The following is a 14,397-nucleotide window of genomic DNA, read 5'->3' on the forward strand; positions in this document are numbered from 1 at the left end:
TATTAAATAACTCAGAAAGCTAAAACCTTAGGAGCGATCTACAAGAAAGTGTCCAGTATTATTATAACATTACTCTAAAGCCTACCTCCTACAATGTATGCTTTCATCTTCAGTTCTCCTCACCAGTCTTTTTTACACACCCTCCTACATCTAGGCTGCTTTACAGTGCTTTATCTTATCTATGTCAAAATCCTGCAACCTAGAGTTGCCTTTTGTTTCTATTTGCAAAGTGGCGTATCTATCTATATCCTTTTATTTATGGTGGTGTATAATTGCAGAGCATTTGTGTGAAAAATGTAACAGCTGAATGAATGGTTTGTTTTCATTTCACAGAAAAGGTGTAATGCCTACTGAAACAAGTGAACATATGAAAAAAATCAATTAATACAATATCTAGGCAGCTAGACACTTCAAACATACACCACAGAGATCAAAACAACTAAGCCTTTAAACCCAAACAGCTTTCAGTGGTTTTATTTCTAACTGATCCTAAAAGGCTTTTAATTACTTTCTTTCCTAAGCAAGTTTTAAGCTTTTCCCCTTACATGTCTTCATGGGCTGTTTTAAAGCAAGCCCCTGTCAACACAAGAACTGTATGTAAATATTTTCTTAATATAACACTACTCACATCTTTACCTTTGAAAAAGAAAGCAAAGGAGGTATCTTTTATTATTAGAATAATTTCATATGCCAACCTCTCTGTTCAGTTTAAAAAACAAACCTGCATTGTTTCCTTCAAACGGTTTTATCGTACAACAACTGATTATGAACTTCAGGAGTTTAGCAAATCCATGTTGTATTAGTGCTGGAGCTACTTAGTTGACTGTGTCCTTCAGCAGAGAAAAATATCTGAAGGGCTTCAAAAGTTCTTTTTTTTTCTCATCCCAAATTTATCTGATCAGAGAAATTACAGCTAGCAGGAACTGCTCTACTATTTTTTGCAGGAGTTTAAATGATAGTGAGCTTGCTTATATTTGGGGGGTTATTATGTTTTGACTTGACACAGCTCAATATCTTAAGAATTTCAGAATATGTCTTCTGAAATGTTTCATGCAGTCTAGATAGCAATAAACATCAGGTAATACGTAAGACTCCCTTTAAAAATATGAAAAATCCTAGACCTTTTAAGCACTACTGACAGGGCACACAACAAAAATCCTATCAGCTGAGCTAGCATTTTAACATTAGCTGTAATGACATTACTGTACTTAAAATACTCTCAACAAAAGCAGAATGTTACAACTTAGTCCTGCTATAATGATCACTACTTCTTACAATTAATTCTTTAAGATGAAACTAAGGCTAAACCTAATAGAACCACCATGTCTGGTGCCATTTAAGCTGTATAACCACCAGGTAATTCTATACTCCCAAAAATTTTTTGAACAGGGCCACCTATTTCAGACTAGTCTCATTTTCCTGCTTGAGGACATAAAGATAACAATTGTAATCATTCTTCAGCTGCCTTGTTTTGGAAACACACAGAAACTAAAAAATTTGCAGAGGAATGCAGGATAGCTTACAGGCTTTGAGAATTCTTCATAAACATTATTGATAAGCAGGGAAAAGGGACTTCAACATTAATGAAAGCATTAATGGAGTATATATGCCAGACTGTAATAGTTCAATGTGGATACCCTGTTGGTGCCAGGATTTTCTTGAAGGAAAATGTGGATGATTTCACAATGATTTCACTGTAATCTGACTGGCTTTTCTTCAGCCATACCACCATATTCATATAGCTCTCAGACATATTTTATTTTGTACATCTCAGCTGACAAAGAAGCTGTAGGATCAAACATTAGAAAACACAAAGTACATGTTGCTATTAAAACAGATGACACTGCAATCTTGCCTAGACACAATCTGTATGCAAATGTAATGGGCTTACATTAATAATCTACAAGAAAAGCTAGAATTGCAAAATCTGTCTCATTAACATTGCAGATTTGCTTGTAGTAGTACAGTGAGTTTGACTCACACTGAATTCCAAATGCAGAGCTGACATGCTTGCACTGGGATCTTCAGACATCATCTGCCTACATCTGTAGCAAAGACTTAGCTCCTCAGATATACTTCCATTTTTTACAGACTGTACCCTAACAGTCTTCATGTTGTCTAGACAGTAAACCCCAGGTTTAACAGCCTCAAGATCAGCTTGCCAGAGCATGGATAAGCTGCTACTAATTTAATAGAAAATACTTTCCATACATGGTCACCTCTGATTCCTTTTTAAAATTCTTTCATTACCCCAATTGTTTTCATTTCATCCTTATTACACAAACAGCAAAACTTTAAACACGTTAGCATGTCATAACCTGTTAAAATACTTACCTATTGCTGTTTCTGGCATTGCAAAAATTGTCTTTTCTGTAGCAACTCGGAAATGTCCATGGACTGAAAGTCCAACTCCCTGTGCATGGAGCACAAGCAAAGGACACAGTTATAAAATGATCAGTAAAGATAATCATAACCGTAATCCCATGTAGCACACCTCTTGCTTTGCTCTACAATCAAATATTTGATTTACCACACACATCTCAACAAAATATTAAAAGGCCTTTTATGGTTAAAATGCTAATAAAGCATCAGATTACCTTTATGCTTTGGCTGAAATGGTATTCTATGATTCAAACAATTGTCATCACCATTTTCAAACACTACACCATCTGTAATTTTTGCACATACTTCAAAGCACCAACAAAACCCACCCACTACTTTTGGAATATATATGAATTGCACAAAGTTTTAATTATAATACTTTAAAGAGAAATAATAATTAACTATTCTTATAATATAATATACTCTATCAATACAAAAGTATTTTAAGCAGCAAAAGCCTTCACCATTATTGATTAAAATTCAAAGTATGAGGTTAGAAACTCACTTATTTAACCAGGGGCCTTTTGTTCTCCAAAGCAGAAACAGATCTAGTATCCAATAGCTAGTACTTAGCCCTCTTCTCTATCAGTCCTTCCTGATGAGACATTTCCTTCAAGATCAGAAGAGCTCCTGGTGTTATCTATCACGTATTTTCTGATTAGACAGTGAGCAGCAGCAAGGCCCAATAAAAACATATATATTTTCAGTTCACACAAACTTAATTTTGGCCAAATGTTCAAGAGGCAAACTGCCAATTTAAAGAAAAATGGTTATCTGACAAAGTTACTATTAGTAATAATATTTGAAGTAATCCAAAAGAATTTGGGTTACTAAGCACAACCACAAGAGTCTCACTTCTCAAAAGTTTATCTATATGACACATGTGCACAGAAATGTTCATATTGTACTTAGAGACAAAACCCTCTACTGAGTATTTCTCAAAAAGTTTCTTCATACAAATATTTTCTCTCTCTTCCTTTCCACTATTCCAGCTTACTTTCTTTCCTCTCCATTAAATTTCCCTTTGCTTAGTCCTATACATCCAATTTTAGTATTAAGACACGCTAAATATCATTTATGAAAAGAAGTCAGTGTCTAATGAAGGTGTATTAGATCAATTGTGGTTTAAGCCCAGCCTCTCACTCAAAAACTACACAGCTGTCCACTCCCTCCCCCCCCATTCTCTCCCTGCTCCTGGAGGGATGGGGAGGAGAATCAGAAGAATGTAACACCCACGGGTTGAGATAAGAACAGTCGAGTAACTAAGGTATAACACAAACCACTACTGCTACCACCAATAATAATAATGATAAGGGAAATAACAAGGGAAGAGAATACAACCATTCACCACCTGCCAACCGATACCCAGCCCGACCCAGCAGTGATCTAGCACTTTCGGGTAACTGTCCCCAGTTCTACATGCTGGGCATGATGTGCTGTGGTATGGAATACCTCTTTGGCTAGTTTGGGTCAGGTGTCCTGTCTCTGCTTCCTCCCAGCTTCCCTTTCTCTCTGGCAGAGCATGAGACTCAGAAAGTCCTTGGTCAGAGTAAACATTACTTAGCAACAACTAAAAACATCAGTGTTATAAGCGTTCTTCCCAGGCCAAAAGTCAAAACCACAGCACTGCACCAGCTACTAAGAAGGAGAAAAATGACTGCTACTGCTGAACCCAGGACAGTAGCATTTGTAATTGCTTAGATACTAGAAAAATGTCATTTTACCCAGCTAAGGGTGGTAGTCTTCATAGGGTTTTATACTTTTCAACAAAACCAGTGGAATTAACTGGGTGATACTTGTTTGGACCAGCATTATATATTTGATAGGCTTTTGAGGAGAGAGTAGAATACCTTTCTGCTTATCTATAGAGATCTTTGGGTGGTTTTACATTAAAATTTTGAGAAGTTATCTCAATAAAAATCATATCCATTTCCTCACACCAGTCTCATGCATTCTTCTCTGGCCTCTCTTACAATTCTGCCCAGAAAGAAATTGTCACTGCCTTCATCAGGGTGATACACGACTAAATTTGAAAACATCTTCAAGTTTCTTCTGTAAAAAAATAACTGTCAGTCAAGAGTTTTAATACAGATGTATGAAGTTTTTAAGATTCTAGTCTAATTTTCTGAGAAACTGTAACTTAAGGTAACTGGTTATCATACTGGATTTTATATCCACAGACTAAGCCAAATCTACACACATGAAGTGTTGCTGTTTCAAGGAGGCTAATGGGATTTGAGCAAAAAAATTGCAATCTTATTTGCAAAGGGTACAACCTGTGGCTCATCACTTATCTGTCCTTCAGCCCTTTCACTTGAGGACTGGTGAGATGCTGTAGATCTCATCTGAGCAGAGGCAAATGCAAGGGCCCTGTCTTCAGTTCTCTTGCAAATATAAAGCTACATTCACTCCTAAACCAGCTCTAGAACTCTTAAATGAAATGGGAATGTGACTTCATAATTTCCAACTCTTCTTTATTTCATAGCATAACAGCATATTTTCACTGCATTTCGTAACACCTGTTATATTTATGCATGTTCAGCAATAATTATGACCTCGTTTAAAACATAACACAATTAAAAAAAAAATACCCATTTTGCTCTTTCCAATGCTTTAATTTTTTCTAATCCCTTAACTAACAATACAAATATTATCTATTGTAAAGCATTTTTCCTGGCTATTTTCTAGATGACTGGAAGTTTATATAAAGACTCAAATTTTCAGCTTGATTATTAAGTAACAAAGAGTAAAGTGTGAACTCCATGAAGAAAACTTCTCTTCCAAGATTGTTCATTTTACAGTGATAAAAATAGTTTTAATAATAAAATGTTGAAAGAGGTAATTTTCTTTTGAGAGAAGTAATTAAATCATATTTCACTTTTTCAACTGTGTAAGCCCTAACTGGATTTGTTTTCTTCATATCTTTTAGTTTTACAGTTCAGATAAGACCATAATTTTAGATGTACATTTGAAAGACTAAAACTTTATTTTTCTTCTTACTCACTATATACAAAATGGTAGAAATATGTCCTTATTTCTTTGAAGATCATTTCTAAGTAATCCTACATTAAGATAAAATTAGGTGAAAAAAATGAGTAAATGCTTTGGGGATACAAACCCCAGTAATTTATTAAACTGTGATCATATGCCTTCATATGTTTATTTGCAACTTCCCAAATTTTTTTTTAACCTGTATGTGTTTAGCCTTCACCATCTAATACAATGGACAGATGCTTATTAGTTTAATAGTATCCCATGTAAAGAACAAACTTCCAGTCAGCAGTCTAAATGACTTTTTACTTCTGGATTATGTAATTTTATGTTCTTCTTTAATTTAAATGGAATCTTACCCAGATACGAGTCCCACTTTTGGGGTCTCTTGGCACACTATTCAAATACCTGCTATGCTCACTTCCCAGATACTCCCCATATTTACACATACATACTCTATATCCTGCACTGTCAATGTCCTACCTTTCATGATCTTAAAATATATACTAAAACTAATGCCTTTCTTCAGACTTTACCAAGGTAATTGATTCCTATGGTATATCAAGGCTTGTTTTTAATCCAGACAGTTTATCTTAATACTAGCATGACATTTCATTTTCCACTGGTAGCTGAATGTTTGAATTTTGTAAAAGATACTTAACGTGAGTAGAAGTTAGGGAGTTGAGAAATTAACAAGCAATCAATTTAAATAACCTTTTTGTAGGGTTTATATAAGAATTAATCAAAACCAGGTAAGAGCAGAAATGGTGGTCTGATAATATATTACTGGAGATATTGTCTAGGAAGGCATTTGGTTACAAATTACAGATTTATTACTACATGGATACTAATCTTAAAAGCAGTGTGTTACAACTTGACTGCTAGATGTCCTCAAGGAGGAACATAGTATTACAGGCAGCTTGGTCTGAATTCCTCAACAAGCTTCTGAAAAAAACAGAGTATGTGACTTTTACTTCCTGTACACGATTTCCTACTCAATGCTGTATTTCAAAAGTCATTATGTGACTGCACATAGAAAATTTATCATTGATTTCCATTTTTTTTTCTCATGATGAATACAGAACCTTATTAAAAGTATTTTTCTAACAAAAAACAAGGTGCAAATTACTCATAGATGGAAAAATGGAATACAGCTACTATAAATCTTAAAAGCTATAAGTCTTAAGTCATAGCCAGAAGGCTCCATTATCTTAAATTGAGAATGACCCATACTAGTAAATCAGAGAACTCATCATGTCTAAGGAAGTTAAGAAATTAAGGGCCACCACAACAGAGCAGAATAAGTAAGCCCTTCCTGAATTACACATGTAAACTTCTGTTCACATGCAGAAATGCAGATCTGTGTCACAGCAAAACCATAAATAACACTTGTCTATTTACTAAATAATCTAACTCAGACTGCAAAGGAAGCACTGCCTAAGAAAGTGTAACAGAATAAAAGAAATACTACCAGAAAAGGCCTTCCAGAACGTTGTCTGTATTATCTTCACTAGGCTGATAAAGAATTTTTAGCCATGAAAGCAAATAACTTTATGACAATACCAATATTAACATTTTGAAAATCCTGCTTGAATTGAAAACACTGAAAGTAACAGTTCACATTCAATGCTAACATTCATTTTGAACTGCAGCAAAATACGGTTCCTGGTAGGGCAAATGCCACAAAAGAAATGTGGCAATTAACAAACAAACTGAGCATAACACAACAAATACATCTGAATACAGATGTGCAAAAACAGCTAAGGTGCAGCAAAAATGTTTTCAAAAGCATTAGTTGGCAAAGTGAGTGGAATTGATTCAGGAAGCAGGAGGAGCTTATAGCTATGTTAGGTCAAAAATCACTGATGTAAGAGCATTACCACTTGCATCCAGACGTAGCAAGGCTTAAACTGAATCAAAATTAATCTCCATTCATCATTAATATTATGGACTACTCCAAAGAGTATAATCCATTTTTATCTGTAGATACTAACAGAGAAGATGACTTAGTGAACCAAAGCAACGCAGCATAAGAGATCAGTCTGGACCAGGGATATCACGTTCTTTGGCTGATGACATATAAATCAACTTTATACACGTATTTTTTAAATATCATTAAAAACAGGATTTTTGTAAAATTTTCAATCACCTAGTGTGGTATTTTAAAACATAAAATATTAATGTAACGTAAGTGTATTAATTTACACACACTGATTATGTACTAGAGATTCTCAGCCCAAATTCCTGCAGAAATAAGAGGCACGACCATTTGAATGCACAGCCATTTGAATGCAGATGGATTATCTGTAATCATATCTGATGTGTCAGTTGTGTTACTCTGACCTCTAATTATTTAAACAAATTTGATCCAACTACATTAACAGTAATAATTTAGGTCGGGTTCTTCTTACAGTGAAATTTGGGGGAAAAAACCCACATAGGCCATTCTGTGCACCAATGCTGCTACAAGTGTCCTTTATCCACAGAATTTAGACTGAATTTTTAAAAGGCCTCTTTTGATGTTTCTGCTACCAGAAAAAGCTTACAAATGGTTTCAAACTATTTTTATTAGAGTAGTTAGCTGCAATAGCAGTGTTTTTTCCCCTACGTAATCTGCAAGGACTGATCCAGTCTTCTGCTGGTGAGCACCCATACTAGGGTGCAATCCCACATGGCAGCCCATACAGATGCTGTGGTGGCAGTTAAACCCATGGTTTCACTAAGGATTTGAGTGCCTGCAGTTTCATATCCTCCCTTGTGAAGTATGTTGGCTCCTCCAAGACAAAAGGCAGCAGGTTGAACAGTGTGGTCTCATGGTCCAGTCTGGCGTACAGACACTGCAGCTCCACAACCATGATGCAAACACAGTAACTTCTACAAAGAATTCCTGCTGATTATTCAGAATTTTCAGGAATAACTTATTTCCAGAATTAAAACTGGTTTCTTTGATTCTTCCTCACTACTGTGTATTATTTTCTAAGACTTACATTTAGTAAGCCTACAAAACTTTCTGGCATTAAGTCAGCTATGTCTGATAGAAAACACCCATGTTGGAAGAAGCAGAACTTTTTATGAACACAAGACTTCTGCTGCAACAGAAAGAGAAGACGTAATAAGGCTTAGCTCTGACAGTCTACAACAAAAGTAATTAATTACTTCCAACTGAAACTTTTTCTAGTGTTAAATTTGACAGCATTCTTTTTTCCCCTCAATGCTGTTCTACAGTCTTTCCCTATACTGGCCATGTTTGTTCAGAAAAAGATACTACAGGTTTTTTTTTTTAATTACTTATAAAATCCTGGAAGACAAGCTCATTCCCTTTGGTCTTCTGTATCCCTTAAAAATGTAGCTACTGCAAGAAACATAGAGAGGTTTCAGGAAAAAAAAATAATAATTATCTAGAAAAGTACAGCTTAAAGCTTCAGCTTCAGTCTCAGAGCAGACAAGTGGTGTTTTGCTTTATGTTTGATCTACATGGCATTACATTGAACAGAAACGCAAACATTCTGTAATTCTAAAATACTAGGTGCAGTATGGTTGCATGATACCAGCATCTGTACAATGTATATTCAGGAAGTCTGCCTTTCCTTTCTTGGTGTAAAATAGTGGCATCCATTCATTTTTATAGTGTACATTAAACTCTGTTATTGTAGAGTTTGGAGAGGGAGGAAAGAGGAGTTTTACTTACTGCACCAATACTGACCCACAATTTAAAATACTTGTTTTTGAGACTGTGCTTTATGATAAGCCCTTCAGGGAATAACATCACAGGCCAGTCAAACATTCAGTGGTTATTTTCTGCTGATGTCAAGAGCTGCTGATATTATAGTCCGATTAGCTACAAAATCAAGTGCACCATTTGTCCCTAGGATCACACACAGGAGCTTAGGAGGCAGACCAATGTGCCAGATGGTAAATATACTGTTGTGTCAGCAAAGAGTGAGTCCTGCCTTAGTACCGTCTCAGCATTGTTTTCAATATCCTATATTACAGAAGCTAAGAGGCACTCAAATCAATCTCACACAGATTTGTTTCAAAGTACAACAAATAACCACTTGAGAAATCTCTGTTCTACTTTACAGTAAAAGCTGCCTTCCACTTTGAAGAACTGGCAACAAAACAAGCCACAAGCTTCTGTGTGGTACACACACGAGTTTCCAGAGGGAGGGGGAGAGGAAGAGAGCGAACTGGAAAGCAGCTTATCTAGGTTTAGTATGACAATTACTTTTACTTCAGGGCAGATTTTAGAGCATAAATTAAAACAAAACCAAAGATGTTCAAGTTTCAGCACACGGTAACTGACAAGAGGCATGACATTACTGTAAAAAGAAAAAGAAGAATTAGGAGAAATTCCAAGAAACACTGACATGTCTAAGTTCCAATTTCCTAGCTGTAAAAAAAGGCTTAAAGGGGTAATAATATCCATTACAGTATAGAAGCACTGTGCTATGTAAAATAATTTTTCATTAACTTTAGTATGTTGCAATTAATCACCCAAAGCAGACGATATGTACATATATATATATACGTATATTCCTAAGTCAGATGTAAATTACACGGTGATTTTCTTTCACTAGTCTGAAAGAAAAAATAGCAATACCAGGCAACTTGCTCAGAAGGAAAGACTGTCTGCATAGACATCTGTACTTACAAATGGCACAGCGTGAGGGCAGAGCCTTCTCTCTCACTTTTACTATACTGGAAACTGGATTTGGTAGTGGGCATATTCAGGCTATAGATCACTGAATCTTGAGATTCAGTGGTCTATAGCTCTCCCTTTCCTCCTCCCACCTTCTGCAACTGCTGGTAGTTAATCTGTGTGACTCAGAGGTTAACTCGTGAAGCCTGAGAGTAAGAAATTTCAATTGTGTTTTTTATACACAGCAATAAGAAAGTTTTGTTTTTTTCTGATGCTGCTCTGGTCCTGACTATGGAACATCAGGCAATCAAAAAACAATTCCGTTTTACAAATACATATCTTAAATTCAACATTGATGATTACTTTCATAAACATATTTGTGAAGAAACAAGTAAAAAATGTTATTTGCAGATGCATGCCAGAAATTTTATGTATATGTTTGGAGTGAAAGGAACATTCCTGAAGTTATGGCAATACAACCTGAATAAAAATGGGACAAGGACAGCTATTGCTCTGCTCCAGCTCCTTTGGGTACTGGAATTCTCTTGACTTAAATGCATAACATACAAATTGCTTATAATGTATATCATTACAGATTTACTTCATAAGAAATATTCCTGTAATGAGAACTGTTGACCAAATCCTCCTAAAGAGTAAGTAACTATATTGGTGGAATCCCCATGGCACCTGTAGCAATTGTCTAACAACATTGTTCAAGAAAACATTAATTCATCTGTTCACAGTAAATTACATTTTCAGTCTGAGTAAATGCTCTTAAACCTGTACTGAACATCCAAACCCTTGTTTTCTTTGATGAATGAGGCCCAGATGTGTCAGAGCACTCATACGCAGGCAGCGTTACATAAGGTAACATACAGACATGGTAGGAAATAACCAGTATATTAACAAGATACTGACTGTCTTCCCCTCCAGATAACATTTCAGGTAGTTTAGAAAAGCGCAAGATGCAGCTGATATCTTGAATATTGAATTGGAAAACTTCACCTAGTTTTTCTATCAAGCATTAGGAAAAAAAAAGTTCCAGCTTAAATTACATGCAAGCATTGCATAGTGTAAAAATACTTCTAAAAATACTCCTGAAAATTGACATCACCTCTCCTTATGAAAAATGCCTTTATTTTAGGAACTGGCCTTCCTTTCACATAAATCTGATTTCTGTGATTCAGAATGATTTCTATTGGAAATACTAAGTCCTGAGAAAAAGACAACTTTGTATGCTACATTTGGGGCAAATTCCTCCACAGCTTTCAGCTATTTATTCAATGCAAAAACCTCAAACAGCTAAGTAAGCAAATATGTTTTCTCCCATACAGGGCAACCATGGGAAGTAGGCCAATTGCTATTGTGATAAGCCAATATGCATTTTTTGGCAGCAAACATCTATAAACACACACAAGAGCACAGGGGACTAGGTTTTTTTAAGCTATTTTTAAAAACTGCTACTTGATTTCACCAGCACTTGCAGTTAGTGCATTATTCTGCATATCAGGCATTTACTTTCACCTACTAAGTAACTTTGCTACCATGAAAAATTACCCATCTCTGTCAAGCCTTTCCCCTCAGGTGTCAGAACATTATTATAAAGAGTTAGCATCAGGAATATATAAAGCATTACTTAAACTTTTATAATTATAAAACCTTTTCAGAATGTTGTGAGGTAAAATTTCACAAATATGCCTGGCTAAAATGAAGTAAAACACTGGAAATTCCCTCTAAAAATTGTTAATTCAAATTTAGACAAGTCTTTATTGATTAAAGCACAATAGAAGCTTAAAACAGAGAAGTGTTCTACTTTTTCCTGAAGAAAGTTAAAATGTCACCCTTCCCCACAAAAAAATTACTATTATTAAACGCTTTCTAAGACAAATGGACCTTACATGATACAACATCAAAGAGTTACTAAGATGCAAACTTCAACTAAGCAAATTTCTGCCTTAAAGATTACAGACCAGGTCTGATTTACAGGAAAGCTGGCTTCCTCTAACAATGTCAGGCTCTGGAATCTTTTGCTGAAAATGAAGTAGCACTAATACAAAGAAGAAGTAAAGCTAATTATTAGGTACTCAGTCCAATTCTGCTGCAACATAAAAATACACATGAGTTCTGAATCTGTAGTCCAAAAGGGAAGCATATTTAGCTGCACAGCAGTATTGCCAAACTAGAGAATAGATTCAGGGCTTTGGCTGCATCTGTTCTGTGGAACTCCTACATAACCCCTTCATTAAAATGAGACTGTCACACTGTAAGCAGCAGTCTGAAAATCTTCATATTTTGAACTGCGACATTTCCGATGCTTTCACATGCACAACATAGTTACCTCTCATAAACCAACTAGGGGAACACAGCCTAGATGGTATCACTATGAAATGGAGGGCACAATCACCTGAAAGTGTATTAAGAGTTACCAGTAGTCTGCAATAAAACTGAGAGGCACACTAGCTGAGGTCATACAGAAGCCAATCATTCATGAAGTTGTATCTGATATTTTCATTATCTGCTTGGCAAAATCTTGGAGCAGATTCTCTTGGAAGGCATGCTAGGGCACATGAAAAACAACAAGGTGCTTGGTGACAGCCAGCTTCACTAAGGGGAAATTCTGCCTGACCAATTTGGTGGACTTCTATGACGGGGCTATGGAACCAATGGACAGGGGTGGAGCAGTTGATGTCATCTACCTGGACTTGTGCAAAGTGTTCAACACTGTCCCACACAACATCCTTGTCTCTAAACTGGAGAGACATCAATTTGATAGGTGGACCACTCGGTGGATAAAGAACTGGCTGGATGGTCGCACTCAAAGAGTTGTGGTCAATGGCTCAATGTTCAGCTAGAAACCAGTAATGAGTGGTGTCCTTCAGGGATCGGTGTTGGGACCAGTCTTGTTTAGTATCTTTGTCAGTGACATGGACAATGGGATTGAGTGTGACCTCAGCAAGTTTGCCAATGACACCAAGCTGTGTGGTTCAGTTGATACGCTGGAGGGAAGGAATGCCATCCAGAGGGACCTTGACACACTTGTGAGGTGGCCGATGCCAACCTCATGAAGTTTAACCATGCCAAGTGCAAGGTCCTACACCTGGGTCGGAGCAATCCTAGGCACAGCTACAGGTTGGGCAGAGAAGAGATTGAGAGCAGCCCTGCGGAGAAGGACTTGGGCATGCTGGTTGATGAGAAACTGAACATGAGCCAGCTTCAGTGTGTGCTTGCAGCCCACAAAGCCAACCGTATCCTGGGCTGCATCAAAAGGAGCGTGACCAGCAGGCCGAAGGAGGTGATCCTGCCCCTCTACTCTGCTCTCATCAGACCTCATTTGGAGTACTGTGTGCAGTTCTGGTGCCCTCAACATAAAAAGGACATGGAACTGTTAGAACAAGTCCAGAGGAGGGCCACGAGGATGATCAGGGGACTGGAGAACCTCCCATATGAAGACAGGCTGAGAAAGTTGGGGCTGTTCAGCCTGGAGAAGAGAAGGCTGCGTGGAGACTTCATAGTGGCCTTCCAGTACCTGAAGGGGGCCTATATGGATGCTGGTGAGGGACTATTCATTAGGGACTGTAGTGATAGGACAAGGGGTAACAGGTTGAAACTTAAACAGCAGAGGTTTAGATTGGATATAAGGAAGAAATTCTTTACTGTGAGGGTGGTGAGGTACTGGAATGGGTTGCCCAGGGAGGTAGTGAATGCTCCGTCCCTGACAGTGTTCAAGGCCAGGTTGGACAGAGCCTTGGGTGATATGGTTTAGTGTGAGGTGTCCCTGCCCATGGCAAGGGGGTTGGAACTGGATGATCTTAAGGTCCTTTCCAACCCTTACTGTTCTATGATTCTATAATGAAAACAAAGTTTTCTAGAATTTACAGATTACTTTTTGGGAAGGCAAACACTATGAATAAGAATTCAAAACCATCTCACTTTGGAGACCAGATAGAAGCTAATGGAATAAAAATAACTACATTTAGCAAAATAAAATGCAAGATTACAAGTATGTTTTCTACAGAACAAATGCATAGACATTTTTCAGGGGTTTACAGTAACCATGAACTTAATACACATAATGATGCAATGCTGTTGAAAAAATAATTACTTAAGGTATCAGGCTGGCAGGAACCAAAAGGCTGAAGTATACCGCACAGCCTAGATTTAATGTACTTGGGAAGCCTATTCAGACTGGTGAGGTGGAGCTGTCAAAGTCAATGCCAGCTGAGATGGCACTCAGGCTTCTTAGGGAGAAAATTAGTACTATTCTTTTTTTGTCTTTAAGGAAAAGGGTAGCTCCACAAGACTGATGCTTTGACAAACAAGTTCTGTTCAAGGAAGAAGACTTAAAACTTGGTAAAAGTTTAGTGGTAAAGAAAGGTACTGTCATG

The 14,397-nt window shown here is 36.9% G+C and overlaps 1 protein-coding gene across 3 annotated transcripts in view; it reads right to left on the reverse strand.

The window, feature by feature from the left end:
- The window catches only part of HIBCH (3-hydroxyisobutyryl-CoA hydrolase), a 43,036-nt gene that overhangs the window by 19,266 nt on the left and 9,373 nt on the right, over positions 1 to 14,397 (reverse strand). For all 3 annotated transcript variants that reach the window (XM_031045834.2, XM_005145611.4, XM_031045835.2), the window contains one exon: positions 2,335 to 2,413. In XM_031045834.2, the coding sequence (XP_030901694.1) occupies positions 2,335 to 2,413 (79 nt within the window). The remainder of the gene's footprint in view (positions 1 to 2,334; positions 2,414 to 14,397) is intronic.

This window comes from Melopsittacus undulatus, chromosome 8 (assembly GCF_012275295.1).
Source record: "Melopsittacus undulatus isolate bMelUnd1 chromosome 8, bMelUnd1.mat.Z, whole genome shotgun sequence".
Classification (NCBI taxonomy): Eukaryota; Metazoa; Chordata; class Aves; order Psittaciformes; family Psittaculidae; genus Melopsittacus; species Melopsittacus undulatus.